The 25,763-nt window shown below is 38.6% G+C and overlaps 2 protein-coding genes across 3 annotated transcripts; one reads left to right on the plus strand and one right to left on the minus strand.

Moving 5' to 3' along the window:
- Window positions 1-837: 837 nt before the first annotated feature.
- On the plus strand, window positions 838-10,323 carry tmem120b (transmembrane protein 120B). 2 transcript variants are annotated; one of them, XM_058412170.1, is made up of 12 exons: window positions 838-987; window positions 1,653-1,771; window positions 3,513-3,629; window positions 6,801-6,860; window positions 7,213-7,308; window positions 7,394-7,483; window positions 8,368-8,433; window positions 8,524-8,585; window positions 8,720-8,812; window positions 9,521-9,585; window positions 9,703-9,767; window positions 9,867-10,323. In XM_058412170.1, exons 1-12 carry the CDS (start codon window positions 910-912, stop codon window positions 9,883-9,885), a joined length of 930 nt encoding a protein of 309 aa, XP_058268153.1. In that variant the 5' UTR covers window positions 838-909; the 3' UTR covers window positions 9,886-10,323. The 2 variants fall into 2 exon arrangements, with proteins under 2 accessions (XP_058268153.1, XP_058268152.1); XM_058412169.1 differs by having other exon boundaries at window positions 9,703-9,771; window positions 9,867-10,322.
- A 1,260-nt stretch (window positions 10,324-11,583) lies between these two features.
- Window positions 11,584-25,044, minus strand: rhof (ras homolog family member F). The gene is made up of 5 exons (XM_058412171.1): window positions 24,564-25,044; window positions 22,390-22,477; window positions 17,823-17,932; window positions 17,494-17,628; window positions 11,584-12,903 (listed from the first exon to the last, which is right to left on the minus strand). Exons 1-5 carry the CDS (start codon window positions 24,675-24,677, stop codon window positions 12,736-12,738), a joined length of 615 nt encoding a protein of 204 aa, XP_058268154.1. The 5' UTR covers window positions 24,678-25,044; the 3' UTR covers window positions 11,584-12,735.
- Between the last annotated feature and the right edge of the window lie 719 nt (window positions 25,045-25,763).

Raw genomic sequence — 25,763 nt, forward strand, 5'->3', positions numbered from 1 at the left:
GAATTTGAGCGAGTTTGATGAAGGGCCAAATTGTGATGGCTAGACGACTGGATCAGAGCATCTCCAAAACTGCAGCTCTGGTGGGGTGTTCCCAGTCTGCAGTGGTCAGTATCTATCAAAAGTGGTCCAACAGTGGTGGACCGGTGACAGGGTCACTGATGCATGTGGGGCGTGAAGGCTGGCCTGTGTGATCCGATCCAACAGACGAGCTACTGTTGCTCAAATTGCTGAAGAAGTTAATGCTGGTTCTGATAGAATGGTGTCAAAATACACAGTGCATGATGGGTCAGGGCTGTTTTGGCAGCAAAAGGGGAACCAACACAATATTAGGCAGGCGGTCATAATGTTATTCCTGATTGGTGTATATACTCTGAATTCAATTACAAAAATTATTTTAATACAAGTTTAATGCCAGAAGTGTGTGCAGATCTTCTAAGAAACAGCCCTTTAAGATATTTCGAGATAATACTGTTTCATGGATAATTTTAATTTTAAAAACTTAGAACTATTTCAGAGGGAGGGAGCCATTTATATGCTGAGATATTCCACTAAGATTTTCTGTTAACTTTATACAGATGAATAACAAACCTCTTATCTCTTTCACTAGGTTGGTCTAATGTTTAACATCTGCCTGAAACGCATTTTCTAGTTGATTGCTCAAGACAATATCTTTATATTTCTTTTACATATTACTATATTTTGTTTGTCATTCCTGTTTTTAACAATCGTCCTTGCTGCGCCTAAAACATAAACATCTAAAAAAAATATCTTTAATATGTACTTTTTACATATTTTAAGATAGTGCGCATGCGCGCCGTAAATCTAAACGGGCAGGTCAAACGCATGCGTGTGAGTGGTGCGCATGCGCAGTGACAAGTGTCCACAAAGTGGGGGAGAAAGCAGGTGAGCATGGCAGTGGGTACAATGTCACAGGAGAGATGTCGGAGTGAATGGGAAGAAATGGAGAAGGAATATCAACAGCTGCAGGTTTGCACCTTGAACTTTTGATTCGAACGATTAAGGGAGCGAATAAACTTTCAACAGTGGGATTTTGTTCAACCTTTTTTCTGCTTACTTTAGCGCAAATAGTGATGGAAGCTAGCCGTGTCGCTAACATGGTTGTGATTTCACTTGGAGAACATTTACTTTGCCTTCTGTTCGGTTTCTCTGTTTAATCCTGTTATCCTTTCTCAACGACTGAAATGTCCTTGGGAAGACATCCTTGGGGGTTATTTATAATCAGAGCATGATAAAGTAACACTGTTTGGTTTTATTTTTATCATGACAGGATCAGCTGCTGCATGTTTTGGATGGCAGTACTGATTGATTTGACTGTGTGATTCAATCAAACACGAATTAGAGACTTTACTCACCTCCATTGATTTTAACGTGATTGTGTAATGTGATCTAGGTAAACTAATGCCTGTGTTTTTGTTTTTTTTTTATTAGGCTAGCCTTTGGGTTTTCTTATCTGTCTGTTTCTCTTTGAGGATAAATAAACAGCCTTTAGAATAGAAGTGTGAGTCTGTTCACTACTACTATATTATTTACTATTACTCATGCGTTTGTGTTCATTAAGCATTAATCCAGAGTGTTTCCACACGTGGTTAATTTGCTCATGATTATGGTATGGATTGTGTTTGATTTATCAGGAAACTCATAAGGTGTACCGGCAGAAGTTGGAAGAGCTCACGCACCTCCAGGCGATCTGCAGCAGTGCCATATGCAAACAGAGGAAGGGCCTTAAAGAGCTGGGACACACACTTCGTCAGTACGTTTATTCTTCGTCTGTGCGACACGTTTGCGTGAGCTGATGATCAGTTCTATGATGCACACACTATATTGCCAAGTGTTTTGGGACACCCCTCCATATCATTGAATTCAGGTGTTGTTTTTCAGGGCTTGGGCTCGGCCCCGGTGAAAGGAACTCCGCATACCAAGACATTCTGGACAATTTCATGCTCCAAACTTTGTGGGAACAGTTTGGGGATGACCCCTTCCTGTTCCAGCATGACTGCACACCAGTGCACAAAGCAAGGTCCATAAAGACATGGATGATTGAGTTTGGTGTGGAGGAACTTGACTGGCCTGCACAGAGTCCTGACCTCAACCTGATAGAACACCTTTGGGATGAATTAGGACAGAGACTGTGAGCCAGGCCAAAACTGGGACGTCTGCCTTAAAATGCACATGAATGTAATATGGAGTTGGCTCACCCTTTGCATCTATAACAGCTTCAACTCTTTGGAAGTCTTTCCACAAGTTATGGACTGTGTTTATGGGAATTTTTGACCATTCCTCTCTAGAATTGTTATATTCCTCTCTAGAATTGTTATATTCCTTCCTATTTTATCTATTACCTGTGTTTGTGGATACTGCTGGAAACTGTGAATTTCCCTTTGCGATGAATAAAGTCTATCTATCTATCTAGAAGCGCATTTGTGAGATCAGGCACTGATGTTGGACGAGAGGACCTGGCTCACAGTCTCCACTCTAATTCATCCCAAAGGTGTTCTATCAGGTTGAGGTCAGGACTCTGTGCAGGCCAGTCAAGTTCCTCCACACCAAACTCACTCATCCATGTCTTTATGGACATTGCTTTATGCACTGGTGTGCAGTCATGTTGGAACAGGAAGGGGTCATCCCCAGTTGGGAGCATGAAATTGTCCAAAATGTCTTGGTATTTAAGAGTTCCTTTCACTGGAACTAAGGGCCTGAGCCCAACTCCTGAAAAACAAAACCTGAATTCAGTGATTTGGAGGGGTGTCCCAAAACTTTTGGCAATATATTGTATGACTGCCAGGGGAAAAAAAAACCAGAATCCAAGAAGTTATAAAAGTTTACTTAGTTACTTAGTAGTAATAGTTGATGATGTAAAAGTTAAGCCTAGTACATGCAGTTTCCAGAGAAATGGGGCATAGTCCTTTATCAGCTGTATCCACCAACAAAATGTCTCTGAGGCTGTGAGAAGTCTGAAAGGTCATGTTTTTCTGAAAATTTTGAGGAATTACATTTTTACCAACCCAATACATATAAATTTTATATTACTACTATATGCTACAGAATATTGCCAGTACTCACCACCCTATCATAGGGAGAATCCAGATGATGCATAACCCAGCCATACATAGAGTCCAGAAAGCAAAAATTGCCCATGATGTCTAGGTAGGAGGGATGGCATTACCCTCTCTCTCTCTCTCCGGTCAATCATAGTGAGGTATGTGGCAGAGGGCAGACAGCTGGAGTGCTTCTTACTCTGTCTGTGATGCTGCATAAGCAGCAGTTGGAAAAGATGAGAAGCTCGGCTTTATGCGTCTCACACGTTCACTCTTTATGCAGCTGGTACATGTTGTGTGATGGATAAGAGGCAAGTGACCCAACTAGGGAGAAAATATTTTTTTTTGTGACGGCAAAATAAAATCACGATAAATAACAAATGTGACCAGGACACACTTTCTGGGCTTTTGAGAAATTTGAATTGTAAATCTGATGTAGATTAATTGTGCCTTCAGATGCGCAAAAACATGCGACGACAAAGAGTCTCTGGCTATAAATCACCTGCAGGCGCAGATCAAAGAGAAGCAGAATGTCTTCTTCGACATGGAAGCCTACTTGCCAAAGAAGAACGGGTGAGTACACCATTTCATTTGCTTACAGATGCCAAGCGAATACATGAGGCACAGATAAAGAGAAGTGTATTCAGGTCTTTTAGGCTGTGCTCCCATTACATGCCTTATTGCTGGGTTTATTATGTATTTGTGTGTGTGTGTGTGTGCGCGCGCGAGAGAGAGAGAGAGAGACACATTTGATCATGTGAATAGAGCTCTACCCTGAAATGACCCACATGTGCTCACTTTCCTAATCTGGCATCACAAATAACAACAAAGGTAATGTGATATTTGTGAGATTGGTATTATTGCACAGTTTGGATAAAAGGAGTACACAAGGTCGGGGAGAAAATGCTAAAGCTTTGTCCATTTTGCAGCCATCACTCGCACTTCTGTCCTGAGAGTGTGTGTGTGTGTGTGTGTGTGTGTGTGTGCGGTTTCTATCTGTGTGTGGAAACTATGAGCAAAGTGAAGTGTGATGTAAATGAAAAGATCAGGCTGCTGTGTTTGACGTACAGCCGCTGCCTTTGTAACACTCACCTTAAAATGTTGCTTCATCAACTCTTGCACTGTGACTCTGGTGGAAAAACATGACCAGATTTGTAATCGATCATACCGATTCTGCTCATCAGTACCATTTCAAGGAGCTTTAATCGGTCACCTCTTAATAATTTTAGCCGCCATGTACCATTTCTTTGAGTGTAGTAATGGGAAGCCATCTTATTTTATCTGGATTATATAGAACAAGATATTACAATTTATCTTAAAAGCATTCTTCAGTGTATGAAACTGTATAAACTGGACATTTTGTAAGATTTCTAAGCTAAGATTCAGTAAGGTGGATATAAGCAGCTTTGTTCATACAGGAGGGCTGTGATTTATTTCTCATGTCTGACTTGTGCAGACTTGTGCAATTGCGCTGCAATTTACTCTACTATAGATCAAGTCGTGTTTGTTTTTACACGACTATCCTTGTTGATGATTACAGTACTGACAGACGAGTATGCGGGTACAGGTAATCCAGCTGTCAGCACTGAGATCATGTTTTATATCATGGTAGTATCCTGTCATTGTGATAGTAGTATCCTAAGCTGGGCAAGGTTCACTACAACACGCGTACAGTCTATATACACCAAGGGTTTCTAGACGTTTTGGGTAAACTACAAAGACATGATGCCTGAAGCCTGAACCATTCTGTGTTTTGATTCTAGATTTATAATTTAGAGCTTGCATGTCTCTATCTGTCTGTCTGTCTGTGCGCCACTTTATATTTCTGAGGAATTAGAGAGGGGAGGAAGGTAGATTCTCCAAGTCTGTTCATTATTGCTGGACTAAAATAACATAGACTTGTAACTGAAATGTGAATTGATTTATTTCAGTCTCGTGTAGCCAGGTCTTCAGACTGACAGCAGCAGGTCTAGACTCCATAACAGAATTTATTGGCCAAGGACCACCCAAGAGGGCGTCTGACTGACATGTGAAGCAACCAGTCACAGTTTGTGTTGTTCAGCGTCATGTAACGTCGACGTCCTCTCATGAACCAGACCAGCGTGCAACCATAGATTGCTCATTTAAGAAAGTTGTGCAAATTAATGAGTCTTTAATGTGAACTTCACATCATTTGCAAAAACCCTAATTTAGCTGGTCCTCATTGTCACAGCTGTAAACCTGACAGCTTCCTTCTTCCATGAGGGAAGTAAAAGCATCATGACGGCTTTGTTCCGTCGAGTCTCCTGAAAATCCAGTAGAATCCAACCAGTCAGATTATTACTTGGATACCCCTGAAGTGTTTCCAGGTTTGTGTGCCGTATGCATCAGCCAATTCAGCCAGACTTGACATCTGAGGCTGAAACTACCCCAGTCAGGCATAACATTATGACCACCTGCTTAATATTGTGTCGGATCCCCTTTTGCTGCCAAAACAGTCCTGACCAGTCGAGGCATGGGCTTCAGTAGATCCCTAAAGGTGTGCTGTAGTATCTGGCACCAAGACGTTAGCAGCATATCCTTTTAGTTCTCTAAGTTGCGAGGTGGGGCCTCCATGGACAGCACCTCTCAACTTACAGGACTTTTGATAGATACTGACCGCTGCAGACCGGGAACACCCCACAAGAGCTGCAGTTTTGGAGATGCTCTGATCCAGTGGTCTAGCCGTCACAATCTGGACCTTGTCAAACTCTCTCAAATCCATTTTTCCTGCTTCTAATACATCAACTTTGAGGACGAAATGTTGACTTGCTGCCTAATATATCCCACCCCACTAACAGGTGCCATGATGAGGAGATCATCAGTCTTATTCGCTTCCTCTCACTGCTCATAATGTTATGCCTGATCGGAGTAGATTGATTGTGATTCCCAGAAAAATCCCATAATCATAGCACACAACTTCAGTTACAGCGATTTTCAGAATTCATTACTTCGGAAAATAAATGAAGAAAGCAGAAGAGGAGACAGTTAGCTTCTGTTATGACTCCACATTGATTCAAGATGTAATATGTCCAACACAGTTATATACAGTGTATAACGTGCAGAGGAATAGAGACCCGGCCTACTTCTCTTCAGACAGTTCATTAAAAAGAGGAAATGTAAAATTTAAGAAATAAGCAAAATGAAAACTAAGGATTGTGCAAAAACGAGAGCTCATGTGCAGTAAAACTGAAGCAGTGTATAAGGCAGATGTACCGAAATGTGCCAGACATGGGAATGTAAGGTGTAGTAATAATACAAAGTGCAGCATGTCAGTGAGAGAGAGGGAAAGGCTTTCTGTAGTCTGTATAGTGGACGTATCCATGTGGAGGGGTGTGATGGCCTGAGGGACAAAGCTCTCTGTGTTGGGCTTCAGATGACGGAAGCGAGTCTTTGGGTCATCGAGTCATGACTCGAGTGTTTTGTGTATTCTGTGGTCCTTCCCTCTCCCACCTTCATCCTGGTTTATGGCTGCGTCCTTATCGCACATTACTGAGGTTAAGAAAAAGGAAACCATGCTCTGAATGACTACCACTTGAAACCACTTGGTTTTTTTTATGTTTGTTTTTTTTTGCTGTTCATGCAGTAAAACCCTTCCTGCTCGAATTAGTTCCGTCAACAAAAATCTGACCTGAGCGCATCATTGATACCACCGGATATGACTCGGTGCAGATGCAGAATGTTCCAGTTACGTGTCTAAACGCGCCTCTTCTCCTTCCTCAACAGTCTGTACTTAAATCTGGTCCTTGGAAATGTGAACGTAACGCTGCTCAGCAACCAGGCAAAGTAAGAACCTCGAAATAATTTAATAATTTTCCATTCTTTAAAAGGACGTGATCACCATTTTATCTTTAAATAAAGACCACTATGGATGTCAGAGTATTGAATTGTATTATTATCTAGCTATTTATTTATTTATTTTTATTATTCCTATAATCTTATCCACCTGTAAATGTGTACAATACTGTAAATTTTATTTTATTTTATTATGTTTTAAATTTGCCCAGATTGTCTGTTCTTGTTGTTGTTTTCTGTAATTGTATTTTGTTTGTTTCGGCGCTAAGGGTCATCATAGGGGGACAAGTTATAACTTAACGAATGTTTCCTGTGAAAATTTATTCTCTTTGTGTTGCGTCAGGTTTGCTTATAAGGACGAGTATGAGAAGTTCAAGCTCTGCATGACCATAATCCTGATGCTGGGCGCCATCACATGCCTCTTCCTGTTGAACTACCGGTGAGTGCTAGCTCAGCCGGCTGCGTTCACACCGTTACATGTAAATGGACTGAAACTGAACCAGTTCTCGTGTTTGTTCTCGCAGTGTTACAGATGAAATCTTCAATTTCTTATTGGTGTGGTATTACTGTACGCTGACCATCAGGGAAAGCATTCTCATCAATAACGGCTCCAGGTGAGGTTAATAAACTCCGTTATTTTTCCTCAAAGGATTACTGAGCTTGATACAGAGTGTGGTGTATTATTAGGTCTGGTTAATTTCATATCAGTTTATTCTCTTTCACTAGTAAACCCTGTCAAGAGGCAAATCCATTAACTAGCATAGTAAATATGCTAATGTACAAACTAACCTAGTTAATGGTTAAATTGGATAAACATGACGTAAATAGGCTAAATACACCGATCATAACATTATGACCGCCTGCCTAATATTGTGTTGGTTCCCCCTTTTGCTGCCAAAACAGCCCTGACCTATCGAGGCATGGGCTCCAGTAGATCCCTGAAGGTGTGCTGTGGTATCTGGCACCAGGATGTTAGCAGCAGATCCTTTAAGTCCTGTAAGTTTCGAGGTGGAGCCTCCATGGGAACTCGCAACTTGCAGGACTTGAAGGATATTTTTGATAGACACTGACCAAAATGTTCACTTGCTGCCTAATATATCCCACCCACTAACAGGTGCCATGATGAGGAGATCATCCGTGTTATTCACCTCACCTGGCACTGCTCATAATGTTATGGCTGATCGGTGTATTAAACTGCTTTTATAGCAAACCTGAACAAACATTATAGCAAATATAGTAAGCATTATAGCTTTATTAATCGTTTTCTTATTTATAAGAAGAAACTTTTAGTCATACGTACATTAATGGATAGCTTTGGATAGGCCAAATCGCACTGTCCAATTAATTGAATTAAGAAAAGGGTGATTAATTATATAAACTGTACTGTGTTTAATCCATGTTTAAGCCAGATGTGGTTTAGTAGCTGATATTGATTCAGATCCTGTAATGTTCCAATCTGCCTGCTTTATCCTGTATAATTGGGGTGTGTGTGTTTCAGAATTAAAGGCTGGTGGGTTTCGCATCACTACGTCTCCACTTTTCTCTCAGGTGTCATGCTTACGTGGTGAGGCACACCTACATTTCCCAAAAAATAAAACGCATCACTGGAACACAGTAAATAATCTTCTTCCTAACTGTGTTTATCTGCCTTAAGGCCTGAGGGTGTGATATATCAGACGTTTAGGAGTCAGTTCCTGGCCTTCTCCATCTATCAGAGTAAGAGCCGCAGACCGTGTGTGGATTTCTGTGTTTTGTCACTAAATTGTCTACTAAATAACAACTAAGCGTCATGACCTGTGATCAATTGTCCACGTTTTCATTTCCGAGCCATACGTGTGTGTGTGTTGCAGGTTTTGTGCAGTTTCTGCAGTATTATTATCAGAGCGGGTGTCTGTATCGGCTCCGTGCTCTAGGGGAGAGGAATCAGCTGGATCTGACAGTAGGTGAGTTGTGCACATCAGTACAGATGACCGTGAAGTCACACTCCTGTGGCTAATTGACTGCAAACAGGAGATGTGTCCCAAAACGCATACTTGTGCATTCATTCTATGCCATTTTGTCGTATAAATTGCGTGTTCCAACCAGTGTCCTTTAAGTAACTGGATGCTGCCTTTATTCAACTGAAAACAAACAAACTGTAGATTGTTGTACACTTCATGTACTTGATACTCACAGCTTTATTTACGTAGCTGAAAAGGGGCGGGGCTACCAGGTGCTTAACTTACATTTCGAACCATTTTAGAACACCTTTATGATGAATTAGAGCGGAGACTGTGAGCCATTTAAAAGCTGGGACGTCTGCCTTTACATGCACATGAATGTAAAATGGAGTTGGCTCCGCCCTTTGCAGCTATAACAGCTTCAACTCTTCTGGGAAGGCTTTCCACAAGGTTTAGGAGTGGATTTTTGACCATTCCTCTAGAAGCGTATTTGTGAGGTCAGGCACTGATGTTGGACGAGAAGGTCTGGCCCACAGTCTCTGATATAATTCATCCCAAACGTTCTGAGTTGTTGTATGAAGCTCTGACTTTTTTTTGCAGCAACAGGGTCCTGGAGGAACGTTCTTTCATTTCACTATGTACTGACTCAGATATGGTTGAAAATTCTTGACTTAACTTGAAATTGTGTGTATTGTCTGATTCCTGGTTTAGAGGGTTTCCAGTCATGGATGTGGAGAGGACTGACCTTCCTGTTGCCATTCCTGTTCTTTGGACATGTAAGTTTAAAGGAACAAGGTCATGATGATGATGATGATGATGATGATGATACAGTTAAGACATAACTGATTCCTGTGTGTTTGGGCAGAGATACTGACTTCTTGTGTTGTGTTTAGTTTTGGCAGCTGTACAACGCAGTGACTCTGTTCAAACTTGCTGCACGAGAAGACTGTAAAGAATGGCAGGTACACACACACACACACACACACACTCTACACGTGCACCTCTGCACACAAATCTGACCTGTGACACATTTGTCTGTGATCCTTGCATGCCACAGGTGTTCATGCTGGCTCTGACATTCCTCATGTTGTTCCTGGGGAACTTCCTCACCACGCTGAAGGTGGTCCATCAAAAGGTACAGAAAAACAACCAGGAGGAGGAGGAGCAGAAGAAAAACTGAGAAGAAAGTACGCTTCCTGAGGGTCACCTCGGGGTTGGTTGTCATGGCAACATCCTCTTCACTACAGAGACTGCGTGCTAATGGAGAGTGAGCGGCGGTGTCTCAGTCCTCCGTGTACTGTTAGGCGTTTCTCTGCAGCGTTAGGCAACAGACATTTCGGCAATTTTACGCACAGGTCAAACTTTTTTTTTTAATTTTTTTTTTTTATTGCGGTCGGTGTGAATGTTTACACGTGAGCTTGCTGCTGGAGACGCACACGTGATCAGCGATTCACAAGAGGGACAGGGGGAGGAAAAGGGATCTCGGATGTGCTATTAATTAAATGATGCTGAATTAAAAACCCTGTGTGTGTGTCTCTCTCTACACCATGTGTCCTGTAACATCTTCTCACTCTTGGTTATTTGTGATGGATTTTTCCTGATTGCTTAAGGGTTACGAATTCAATCAGCAAACTTAATGATGTGAGCTCACTGTCATGTTTCCCTTTCTTTCAGCTCAGTGTAGATGGTATACTCAAATTATTCTTTATACAATAGTTTGACAACATTAGTTTGTTAGCATTAGAAGTAATGATTAGTAAACTTTATTGTTGCAGATAGCTGATGTTTTATAGCTAGCCAGGTTTTTGTAGCCAGTGTAGATGTTTTTAAAGTAAAATACTTTCTAGAGACAGACAGGTTTATGGCCAGATCTGTCCTACTGTACATTTACACAAGGCTGCTTCTCACTACTCTGCCCACAGGCTCAATCAGGTTATTTTCAGTGCAGGTACACTATATTGCCAAAAGTTTTGGGACACCCCTCAAGGATGAGCGAGATTGGTGTGGAGGAACTTGACTGGCCTGCACCTCAACCTGATAGAACACCTTTGGGATGAATTAGAGTGGAGACTGTGAGCCAGGTCTTCTCGTCCAGCATCAGTGCCTGACCTCACAAATGCACTTCTAGAGGAATGGTCAAAAATTCCCATGAACACACTCCTAAACCTTGTGGAAAGCCTTTCCATAAGAACTGTTATAGCTGCAAAGAGCGGGACAACGCTATATTACATTCATGTGCATGTAAAGGCAAACGTCCCAGTTTTGGCCTGGCTCATGGTCTCTGCTCTAATTCATCCCAAAGGTGTTCTATCAGGTTGAGGTCAGGACTCTGTCAAGTTCCTCCACACCAAACTCCCTCATCCATGTCTTTATGGACCTTGCTTTGTGCACTGGTGTACAGTCATGTTGGAACAGGAAGAGGTCATCCCCAAACTGTTCCCACAAAGTTGGGAGCATGAAATTGTCCAAAATGTCTTGGTATGAAGCGGAAGCATTAAGAGTTCCTTTCACTGGAACTAAGGGGCCGAGCCCAACCCCTGAAAAACAACACATGAATTCAATGATTTGGAGGGGTGTCCCAAAACGTTTGGCAATATAATGTATAATATTACACCTGATACAAGCAGAAAGGTGTGAAGTTTAAAGGTGAGAGTTAAAGCTGTTTTTTTCTTTTAATCATAACACAAACATTACATAAAATGGAAAAATATATTTTAATAACATTCTAAATGCAGCGTCCATCAATGAAAGGTGATTTAGTCAGGAAAAAAAATATTATATAATACCTGTTTACAATATCAATAATAATAATAATAATAATAATAATAATATACCAGACAGCTTTATGTAGAACAATATGCAGTTAATATTGTTTTACAAAAAATTCAATAATATAATAATCAATAATTAGACCTATGATTCCCATGTAAAAATTTTAAACAAATATTGCTAAATTTTTCAGATACTGATCATTGTTTTGGGCGGGGCTTCAGTCCAGGAAGGCGTTTGAATGGTGAAGATAAAGCCACATGATGAAATTTGAGTTTCTGATTGGTCAGACACAATAATGACCCACTAGGTGGTGCTGTGGTTCTAGATATTCCTAGAAAGTACATGAGCCAGTGCAGTATAGTGGCAGTGTTAAATGTCCATGCAGTGTGACTCAACACTGCACCAACTGTGCCAGAATTAGACAGCAGCAAATGAGCCTGCTACACCTTTACTGTGTTCCCTCATCCACTTCCACATGGCTGCTCATTTTTGGTGAAGCAAATAAAATAAAATAAAAAAAGGTCGGTCCAGAAAGAACCTACTGATCAGTTAACCATCCAAAAGAAAATGTGCTTTCTTTGTACTGGTTAACGGTCATGTAGATCAGATTCGGGACCTCACTAGTAGCAGTGCTAAATGTTATTTACATTTCTGGCATGTCCTTATCCAGAGCAACTTACAGTTTATCTCATTCTGAGCAAGTGAGGGTTAAGGGCTTTGTTCAGGTGCCCAGAAGGTCTCATCTTGGTGGACCTGGGATTTGAATTCATAACCTTCTGATCAGTAGCCAAACACCTTAACCACATCAACACACCCGCCCCACAGAATGAACCCTATCATCTGATCATAATAACATGAGATATAAAACACCAGACTTTGTGTATTTCAGGTTTGTGATGTGAGAGAACTCAATTCCCAATAATATGTGCAAGTGGTACAATCTGTGCTAGTGAACGTTCACTAGCGTGTAAAAGGACACTTGGTTTAATTTGCATTAATATGCTAATGTGCCGATAGCAGCATATCTTCTGACCTTCTCCATTATAATAAACGCTAATTACAATGTATGACTTAATTCCCTGAGTCTTTACACAGTCATTCAAATGAAAATATTAAAGCTACACGAACTAAAGGACGATGTGCTTCTGTTGTTATTACATTATATGGCACTTCCTCCGCTTCCTTCGGGCTTGCCGTGATTTGCGACAGTGATCCCAGGCCAGCTTAGTGGCTTCTTTAAAAACATCTTCTACGTTCTCACGGTGTTTAGCTGAACATTCTAGGTAGAGTGTAGCATTCATCTGCCTCTGTGTCTCCTCTCCCTGAACACATCAAAACACAAAGAATATGTTATACTGGACACACGATAACACACAGTAAACTATAATAATATAGTATAATGATAATAATAGTATAATGAACACCATAACACACAAAGTGCACAATATTAGTGAACACACCATAACTCATAGTGAACGATTATAATGAACACAATAACACACACCATAACACACCATAACACACCATAACACACTATAACACACCGTGAACCATTATACTGAACACTATAATACAGAATAACACACCATAACACAATATGACAGACAATGAACCATTAAACTGAATACCACAATATGGAATAACACACTATAATGCACAATAAACCATCCTTATATGCAAAACACACCATAACACACTATAACACACCATAACACACTATAACACACTATAACACACCATAACACACCATAACACACTACAACAGACCATAACACACTATAACACACCATAACACACTATAACACACCATAACACACCATAACACACTATAACACACTATAACACACCATAACACACCATAACACACTATAACACAATACAACACACCATAACACACTATAACACACTATAACACACCATAACACACTATAACACACTATAACACACCATAACACACTATAACACACTACAACACACTATAACACACCATAACACACTATAACACACTACACTACAACACACCATAACACACCATAACACACTTTAACACACCGTAACACACCATAACACACTATAACACACTATAACACACTACAACACACCATAACACACCATAACACACTACAATACACCATAACACACCATAACACACTATAACATACTACAACACACCATAACACACCATAATACACTATAACACACCGTAACACACCGTAACACACCGTAACACACTACAATACACCATAACACACCATAACACACCATAACACACCATAACACACTATAACACACCATAACACACCATAACACACCATAACCCACCATAACACAATACAACACACCAAAACACACCATAACACACCATAACACACCATAACACACTATAACACACTACAACACACCATAACACACCATAACACACTATAACACACCATAACACACCATAACACACTATAACACACTACAACCCACCATAACACACCATAACACACTATAACAGACTATAACACACCACAACACACCATAACACACCATAACACACTATAACAGACTATAACACACCATAACACACTACAACGCACCATAACACACCATAACACACTATAACATACCACAACACACCATAACACACTATAACACACCATAACACACTATAACAGACTATAACACACAATAACACACTATAACAGACTATAACACACCATAGCACACTATAACAGACTATAACACACCATAACACACTATAACACACCATAACACACTATAACAGACTATAACACACCATAGCACACTATAACACACCATAGCACACTATAACAGACTATAACACACCATAACACACTATAACACACCATAACACACCATAACACACCATAGCACACTATAACAGACTATAACACACCATAACACACTATAACACACCATAACACACCATAACACACTATAACACCCTAACACACAATAACAGACCATAACACACCATAGCACACTATAACAGACTATAACATACCATAACACACTATAACACACCATAACAGACTATAACACACCATAACACACCATAGCACACTATAACAGACTATAACACACCATAACACACTATAACACACCATAACACACTATAACACACCATAACAGACTATAACACACCATAACAGACTATAACACACAATAACACACCATAGCACACTATAACAGACTATAACACACCATAACAGACTATAACACACCATAGCACACTATAACAGACTATAACACACCATAACACACTATAACACACCATAACAGACTATAACATACCATAACACACCATAACACACTATAACACACCATAACACACTATAACACACCATAACACACCATAACACACCATAACACACTATAACACACCATAACACACTATAACAGACTATAACACACCATAACACACCATAACATACTACAACGCACCATAACACACCATAGCACACTATAACAGACTATAACATACCACAACACACCATAACACACTATAACACACCATAACACACTATAACAGACTATAACACACAATAACACACTATAACAGACTATAACACACCATAGCACACTATAACAGACTATAACACACCATAACACACTATAACACACTATAACACACCATAACACACTATAACAGACTATAACACACCATAACACACTATAACACACTATAACACACCATAACACACTATAACAGACTATAACATACCATAACACACTATAACACACCATAACACACCATAACACACCATAGCACACTATAACAGACTATAACCCACCATAACACACTATAACACACCATAACACACCATAACACACTATAACACACCATAACACACAATAACAGACTATAACACACCATAGCACACTATAACAGACTATAACACACCATAACAGACTATAACACACCATAACAGACTATAACACACCATAACACACCATAACACACCATAGCACACTATAACAGACTATAACACACAATAGCACACTATAACAGACTATAACATACCACAACACACCATAACACACTATAACACACCATAACACACTATAACAGACTATAACACACAATAACACACTATAACAGACTATAACACACCATAGCACACTATAACAGACTATAACACACCATAACACACTATAACACACTATAACACACCATAACACACTATAACAGACTATAACACACCATAACACACTATAACACACTATAACACACCATAACACACTATAACAGACTATAACATACCATAACACACTATAACACACCATAACACACCATAACACACCATAGCACACTATAACAGACTATAACCCACCATAACACACTATAACACACCATAACACACCATAACACACTATAACACACCATAACACACAATAACAGACTATAACACACCATAGCACACTATAACAGACTATAACACACCATAACAGACTATAACACACCATAACAGACTATAACACACCATAACACACCATAACACACCATAGCACACTATAACAGACTATAACACACTATAACACACCATAACACACTATAACACACCATAACAGACTATAACACACCATAACAGACTATAACACACAATAACACACCATAGCACACTATAACAGACTATAACACACCATAACACACCATAGCACACTATAACAGACTATAACACACCATAACACACTATAACACACCATAACAGACTATAACATACCATAACACACTATAACACACTATAACACACCATAACACACTATAACAGACTATAACATACTATAACAGACTATAACACACCATAACACACTATAACACACCATAACACATTATAACACACCATAACACACTATAACACACTATAACACACTATAACACACTATAACACACCATAACACACCATAACACACTATAACACACCATAACACACCATAACACATTATAACACACCATAACACACTATAACACACTATAACACACCATAACACACTATAACACACCATAACACATTATAACACACCATAACACACTATAACACACCATAACAGACTATAACACACTATAACACATTATAACACACCATAACACATTATAACACACCATAACACACTATAACACACCATAACACACTATAACACACCATAACACACTATAACACACCATAACACATTATAACACACTATAACACACCATAACAGACTATAACACACTATAACACACTATAACACACCATAACACATTATAACACACCATAACACACTATAACACACCATAACACACTATAACACACCATAACACATTATAACACACCATAACAGACTATAACACACCATAACACACTATAACACACCATAACACACTATAACACACCATAACAGACTATAACACACTATAACACACTATAACACACCATAACACACCATAACACACTATAACACACCATAACACACTATAACACACCATAACAGACTATAACACACTATAACACACTATAACACACCATAACACACCATAACACATTATAACACACCATAACAGACTATAACACACCATAACACACTATAACACACCATAACACACCATAACACATTATAACACACCATAACACACTATAACACACCATAACACACTATAACACACCATAACAGACTATAACACACTATAACACACCATAACACACTATAACACACCATAACAGACTATAACACACTATAACACACTATAACACACCAGAACACACAGTGAACCATTAAACTGTTAAAATGATGACACCATGAGACACAAGGAACCTGAACACAACCCTTATGACCGTCTCTCTGTCCATCTATTTGATAATCAGTCTGTTATTTCCAGTGTGTTCAGGTTCTTTGCTGTATGATATCAGCATGATGTCATCACTCACCTGAATGTATGTGATTGGTTCGAGGTCAAGCGCTCTCAGTTTCCTCATCTTCTCTTTGTCCTTTCTTAAATCTGTCTTACAGCCAATCAGAATCACAGGGACATCACGGCAGAAATGATTCACCTCTGGATACCACTGCACACACACACACACACACACACACACACACACATAACAATGCTGGTCCTATAATCAACATTTTTAGCTTATACAAGTCTATATAAAATTAGAGAACAACAATTTCACAATTCAATCCAATTAAATTATTATATTATTTTAACTTATTTATTATAAATGAATATTGTTTTTAAACTTGTGTGTAAATGTACCTTTATTAACACATTGTCGTAGCTGGTCGGGTTTGTGACGTCATAACACACCAGGATGAGATTTGCATCCTGGTAGGAGAGCGGCCTCAACCGGTCATAATCATCCTGACCTAACAACACACACACACCCTTACATTTAACAATGCACCTCATTATATGTGTATGTGATGTATTCTTTATAGACTTTCCAGTGATAAATATTTGATTTCCATTTTTCCTGAGCATCGCTAAAGGCATCACTAAAGGCATTACTGTTTTACTGCATATACATCATCATCATCATCATCATCATCATGTGACAGAGCTTTGTGTCTGAGCATTGCATTTGAAAACTGTGTGGATGGTAAAAACCACATCCTGTCTCACTCTTCCTGTTCCTCAGAAGCATCAATGCTCTTTCATACGTAGAAGATAAGAACACGCAGGCTGCTACTCTGAAGTGCTGTCGCAATGTCCTCTGTGTAAAAATGATCACAATGAGCAACTCAAGTGAATGAGCAGTATTTACTTTGTAGGTTTACGACACACTGGGAGACAGTACACCCATAATAAAAATCAAGCTCAGAATTCAGCTCTATCACTGTTTACTACAATAATGTAGAACGTTAACCTGTTTACTCTAACGCTAGTTCTTCGGTTGACCTGATTATTATACCGCTTCAGTATATTTCCATTTTAGGAACTTTATGTAGAGAACAGAAGCATGGCCTGTTTTCACATATGCTTTCTTCAGCATTATTAATATTTCTCGAGCTTTTACACAGATGTGTGAAATGTCTAGACTGGAAACCACAAGCAGCAGAAAACAAATTGAAGCATTACTATCAACCTTCCACACTTATAGATCTTCATGTGTGCTTCTGTATAAAAAGCTAAATTTAGTAATATAGGGATATAAATGCTTGCCAGAGTTTAACCCTTATCCTTCAATATCCTTTAATAAACAAGGATGCTGTATAAGAGAGCATTAGCTATGAAGTCGTCCTGATTACTCTTTTTATCTATTATTTCTTAATAAATTTTATATGAGAAATCAGAGAATAAAATATATATATATATATATATATAAGAATTTTTATTATTCTTTTTATTATTTTATAATTTTATTATTTTTATTATCTGTTTTTGTAATTACAAAACAGTTCTACCCTTTCACATATACATAATGTACCCCGATCAGCCATAACATTATGACCACTGGCAGGTGAAGTGAATAAGACTGATGATCTCCTCAACATGGCACCTGTTAGTGGGTGGGATATATTAGGCAGCAAGTGAACATTTTGTCCTCAAAGTTGATGTGTTAGAAGCAGGAAAAATGGGCAAGCGTAAGGATTTGAGCGAGTTTGACGAAGGGCCAAATTGTGATGGCTTAACGACTGGATCAGAGCATCTGCAGCTCCTGTGGGGTGTTTCCCGGTCTGCAGTGGTCAGTATCTATCAAAAGTGGTCCAAAGAATGAACAGTGGTGAACCGGCGACAGGGTCATGGGCGTCCGAGGCTCACTGATGGACGTGGGGAGCGAAGGCTGGCCCGTGTGATCCGATCCAACAGACGAGCTCGAATTGCTGAAGAAGTTAATGCTGGTTCTGATAGAAAGGTGTCAGAATACACCGTGCATGATGGGTCAGGGCTGTTTTGGCAGCAAAAGGGGGACCAACACAATATTAGACAGGTGGTCATAATGTTATGCCTGGTGGGTGTATCCGTATGGAAAAATATACAGTATATCTTGACATTATTATGAAAATGTTTTGTTTTGTTTTGTTCACAGTGCAACAACATCAGGTATTCAAATCTCGCTATTTACACACATCATTATTTAGTTCTGATGGACTGTTTAACACCTGTCTGAGTGTGGAGTGACAAGCGCGCACCACAGTAACAGGATGCGGCGTTTCACCTGCAACTCTCCACTTCCTGCAATGCAGACACGCGAACCGTTTGAGCGTATCATATCCGCAATATATTTCCTGTCAAACTCATAAACGTATCATAACGTTCTGGGAAACTCTAGACATCTACATCAGCACAAGGACAATGAGGCACCTCAGTAATAATGAGAGTCGAGCTGTAAAGAAGTGCAAAATGCTTAGACGTTAAAAACACTTCCATTCGATTCAGGTCCAGAATGAGTCATAATGTCTCAGTTTGACTGGTTTCACACATTAAAATATTTGTTTATTTAATTTTAATAAAACCGTATGTGTCTAAAGAACAGTGTAGTGAGTCATATTGAACACTGCATACTGTGTTATTCTATATTATAATACACTTACCATACTATACAACCCTGATTGCCCTGCTTAACATAATGCTTATCTACAACAATGGTATAATGCTAGTCGGTAACTTTTATGGTAGTTTGCAAATAAACCTGTTTACTATGAAGCTTGTTTGTAATGTAGCCCATTAACTATTATGCTAAATTGTTTTTTTTGGGCCTGTTTGCTATAAAGCTAGTTGGTAATTTGGCCTGTTTACTATTATGCTAGTTTATAGTTTAGCCTGTATTCTATTATGCTAGTTTATAGTTTTAACTTTTTGCTGTAAAGCTAGTTTATAGTTTAGCCTGTATTGTGTAATGCTAGTTTTTAGTTTTGACTTTTTGCCGTAAAGCTAGTTTATAGTTTTAACTTTTTGCTATAAAGCTAGTTTGTAGTTTTAATGTTTTGCTGTAAAGCTAGTTTTTAGTTTTAATGTTTTGCTGTAAAGCTAGTTTATAGTTTTAACTTTTTGCTATAAAGCTAGTTTGTAGTTTTAACATTTTGCTGTAAAGCTAGTTTATAGTTTAACCTGTATTCTGTAATGCTAGTTTTTAGTTTTAGCTTTTTGCTGTAAAGCTAGTTTTTAGTTTTGACGTTTTGCTATAAAGTTAGTTTATAGTTTAGCCTGTGTTCTATTATGCTAGTTTTTAGATTTGACTTTTTGCTGTAAAGCTAGTTTATAGTTTTAACATTTTGCTGTAAAGCTAGTTTATAGTTTAACCTGTATTCTGTAATGCTAGTTTTTAGTTTTAGCTTTTTGCTGTAAAGCTAGTTTTTAGTTTTGACGTTTTGCTGTAAAGCTAGTTTTTAGTTTTAACTTTTTCCTATAAAGCTAGTTTATAGTTTTAACTTTTTTGCTGTAAAGCTAGTTTTTAGTTTTAACTTTTTCCTATAAAGCTAGTTTATAGTTTTAACTTTTTTGCTGTAAAGCTAGTTTATAGTTTAGCCTGTATTCTATTATGCTAGTTTATAGTTTTAACTTTTTGCTGTAAAGCTAGTTTATAGTTTAGCCTGTATTCTGTAATGCTAGTTTATAGTTTAGCCTGTATTCTATTATGCTAGTTTATAGTTTTAACTTTTTGCTGTAAAGCTAGTTTATAGTTTAGCCTGTATTCTGTAATGCTAGTTTTTAGTTTTGACTTTTTGCCGTAAAGCTAGTTTATAGTTTTAACTTTTTGCTATAAAGCTAGTTTGTAGTTTTAACGTTTTGCTGTAAAGCTAGTTTTTAGTTTTAACTTTTTCCTATAAAGCTAGTTTATAGTTTTAACTTTTTTGCTGTAAAGCTAGTTTATAGTTTAGCCTGTATTCTATTATGCTAGTTTATAGTTTTAACTTTTTTGCTGTAACGCTAGTTTATAGTTTAGCCTGTATTCTGTAATGCTAGTTTTTAGATTTGACTTTTTGCTGTAAAGCTAGTTTATAGTTTTAACATTTTGCTGTAAAGCTAGTTTATAGTTTAACCTGTATTCTGTAATGCTAGTTTTTAGTTTTAGCTTTTTGCTGTAAAGCTAGTTTTTAGTTTTGACGTTTTGCTGTAAAGCTAGTTTATAGTTTTAACTTTTTGCTATAAAGCTAGTTTGTAGTTTTAACGTTTTGCTGTAAAGCTAGTTTTTAGTTTTAACTTTTTCCTATAAAGCTAGTTTATAGTTTTAACATTTTGCTGTAAAGCTAGTTTATAGTTCAGCCTGTATTCTATTATGCTAGTTTGTACTTTTGTTCATTTTCTATTAGTCAGCTAGTCAGTATTTTAACCCATTCACTATTATGCTAGTTTGTATTCTAGCCTACTTCTTCTAACGTTCGTATTTGAGTTAGCTTGTTTTCTGTGATGCCAGTCTTTACTAGTGAACTGCATGTTTTGTCACAGTGTTTCTGCACTGTTTATTCTGTTCACAAGCTAATAAAGAACAGAACCTACATAACACTATATATACATGCACATTGTAAACAGGGTGTTCAGGATTTAAACCTGATACTGAACCTTCTGAATAATAATACTCAGTATCTCTGATACTGAGATACTCAATAATCGGTGTATCTCTCATTCCTAACGTTGAAAAATGTAAGGTGTGTCTCGCCTCTTTGTGTTAAACACTCAGGAATTCTCTATAAAAGAGTAAGGTGTGGGTGTGTGTGTCACCATTTGTGTGACCCGTGTAGCTTTCAGGAATGCAATATAAAGAATGGAAAATGTGTGTGTGTGTGAAAGTGTGTGTGTGTGTGGGGGGGGGAATCATCTGACGTGTAACTCTAAGGAATGCAATACATAAAATGGAGTGTGTGTGTGTGTGTGTGTATACCTGCTGTGTCATACAGGTTCAGCTGAATCTCTTTCCCACCATGTTTCACTGTTGTCATGTACTTTTCAAACACTGATGGAGCATAAGTCTGAATTAAAAAAGAAAGAAAAGAATACGATTGTACGAATATTAAACATTATTTAATACTTTTAATTTAGAACTAACTTTAACAGTTAATTAGATTCTTACAAATATGCCTGGGCTCTTAGGAAAGGATAAAATGCAGAACAAACTAATGATCAGAATCTATTGCCTGGGCAGTTAGTGAGGCAATAGACCCCTGAGCAATGATCCCCTCAGAAATGCTATTGCACCTATTTCTCCTAATCACAGATGAATTTAATACCCAGCCAACCGCCAGAAACTATTAAAAACACTTTAGCTTATAAACACAACCCCAAGGAAATATGTCCCTTTTGATGTCTGCGTTGCTAGCCAATAAGAAACAGACTGCTTAGAAACAAAAAGGTGGTTGTTTTGAACCGCATTCAGTTTTTAACCACTTCCTGTGCTCAATCTTCAAAGCAGGAAGAATACTAAATTGCTAGTGAACTTAGTTATGATGAATTCGTTATTGTATGAATTATTATATTTAAGCTCATTAAGGAAGGACGGTAACAAATGGCCTTGAGAGTGAAGTGTGTGATGTAAACAATGTGCACAGAGACAGTAGTAAACATACTGTGTGTATACACAACAAGTGGAGTATAGAGCCAGAAGTGTGAATATTAAAAACCTCTGACAGCCTTTAACATGTACAGAAACCACAAAGCTGGGACAAAATGAAGACTTTTATTTACCTTTCACCAACACACTTCTTCAAACTGGGTGTGTGAATGTATTGTTGTGTAAATCACACTGACATGTTTTGCAACTGAGTTTCCTTCCCTCAAATTCGCCCTGTCACACACCGTAATTTTAAGTGATGTAACATGTACTGACCCCTGTAAAAACCTTTCTTTTTAAAGTCTACCTGCCTGCCATTGCATAACTAAAGGCTAGGAAAGACTAAGAGGTCTAATGAAACTAGAAACAAAGGGTCTCTGAGGTAAAGAGGGCTTTAAGGGGCTGGATTTGGGGAAAAAAAACATAGGTCTAGATTGGAAAGGGGCTTTAGAGCCTGGCACAGGGCATTAAAATTTGTCTGACTTCCCTAGTTGCACCAGCTACTCTTAATATTCACTATAAGACAGGCTATAAGATGTACACCGATAGACGATAATTGAATTCAGTTAGACAGGAGATAGTTATTAGGGATTGATGCATCCTTTTCAATCATATTGATGATGTCATCGCTTTCAATTAGGTACTTTATTAAACGGGAACAACAGCATGCAACCCCCCCCCCCGGTAAATGACATACATCGTATACATCGTTGTCTTTCCATAAGTTTAATTCTAAGGTCTATTATTATTCCCATGATCGGTTTAATTTATACGGCATAACGTAGTACTTGTGTTTAGCCAGGCTGTAGACTGCATACATATAGTTCTTTCTAAACTAAATTTTAACATTTCATTGCTGGACATGTCTTCCTACCTTTTTTTAGGTAAAATATATAAGCATGTCGATCTGTTCATTGCATCCCAGTCTTTTACCCTAGCTAACTCTGAGATGCAGTCCTGTCACTAGTGATGCCACTAGTTTAACTATGGTACATTTTTATTCATGGAGAGAGTTGTAAATCCTAAATCAAGTATCTTCAACCATTTCACAATCATTATGCTGATTAAAACTGTTTACAAGAACAAATTATAGACCATTATTATTTGAAATTATTAGACTCATCACAGGTCGATGATAGGTAAACGTACGCTTGTTTTAGCTTGTAATGTATTGAACTTTATCCCGCTGCATTTTTAATGACATTGCTAGATTGTCAACCTTTTAATCAGGCTTAGTTATACGTATTTACACATAACATTGCAAATTAAAGACCATCAGCTATATTAATAAAACTTTGCTACTATTCTAGAATGACTGTTGGCTAAACAGAACGTTCTTGTCAGTCAGTTCTTCTTTAAAGATCCTGGACCTAGAACATCATCACTGTAACACATCATCAATGTAACACCGCATTCGAAACTGTAATTGCTTTGAGATGATGTGCTCTAGTGTACAAAATCCTGGTTAATGTGAAACCCTAAAAAAAAAAAGTATGTGTTGTTTTCACCTCAGGGAAATCTCCTTTAGCATACACCATCAGCAGAGAGGTTTTCCCACAGCCTCCATCCCCTACGATCACGATCTTCACCTGCTGTCCGTTAGCAGAACTGTTCTGCGTCATGTCCTTCTTTGGACCAGCAGAACCATGAGGACACACTCACACACACTCCCAGAGCCGGCTCAGATATATCACACCACAAGCTTTCCGCTTCCTCCTGACAGCATGAGATATTTCTTCACACGCACTAGCTTTACCCACCTACAGTAGTAACTTCAAACCAAACGAATGCGCGTGTCTGTGTGTGTGTGTGTGTGCACTACCCCCCCTCCACCACATGAGAGCAGAGCAGTTTCAGGATCACGCCCTTCACACACGCACATACCAATCAATCAAGAAAAATGTCTCGCTCTCATGAACACTGCATAGTACACACACACACACACAATGATTACTCACAATAAAAGGTGAAGTGAGTAACACTGATTATCCAGTTACGGTGGCACCTCACAAGGGGTGGGTTATATTAGGCAACAAGTGAACAGCTGACAGTGAAGTTGCTGTGTTGGAAACAGGAAAAATGGTTAGATTACTTAGTCAGAGCCTCTCTGATACGGCAGGTCTTGTGGGTTTTCCAAGTATGTAGTGGTTCACAGAAGGACAATTGTTGAACCTGTGACAGGGTCAGGGGCAATTTATACTCTATATTGCCCAAAGTTTTGAAACACCCCTTCAAATAATTGAATTCAGGTTTTTTTTCAGGGGTTGGGCTTGGCTGATAGAGCACCTTCGAAATGCATTAGAGCGGAGACTTCGAGTCAGGTCAAAACTGGGACATCTGCCTTTACATACACATGAATGTAATATAGAGTTGGCCCGCCCTTTGCAGCTATAACAGCTTCAGCTCTTCTGGGAAGGCTTTCCACAAGGTTTAGGAGTCTGTTTATGGGAATTTTTGACCATTCCACTAGAAGCATTTGTGAGGTCAGGCACTGATGTTGGATGAGAAGGCCTGGCTCACAGTCTATGATCTAATTCATCCCAAAGGTCCCATTCTATCAGGTTGAGGTCAGGACTCTGTGCAGGCCAGTCAAGTTCCTCCACACCAAACTCACTCATCCATGCCTTTATGGACCTTGCTTTGTGCACTGGTGTACAGTCATGTTGGAACAGGAAGGGGTCATCCCCAAACTGTTCCCACAAAGTTGG

This window comes from Hemibagrus wyckioides, linkage group LG16, assembly GCF_019097595.1.
Source record: "Hemibagrus wyckioides isolate EC202008001 linkage group LG16, SWU_Hwy_1.0, whole genome shotgun sequence".
Taxonomy (NCBI): Eukaryota; Metazoa; Chordata; class Actinopteri; order Siluriformes; family Bagridae; genus Hemibagrus; species Hemibagrus wyckioides.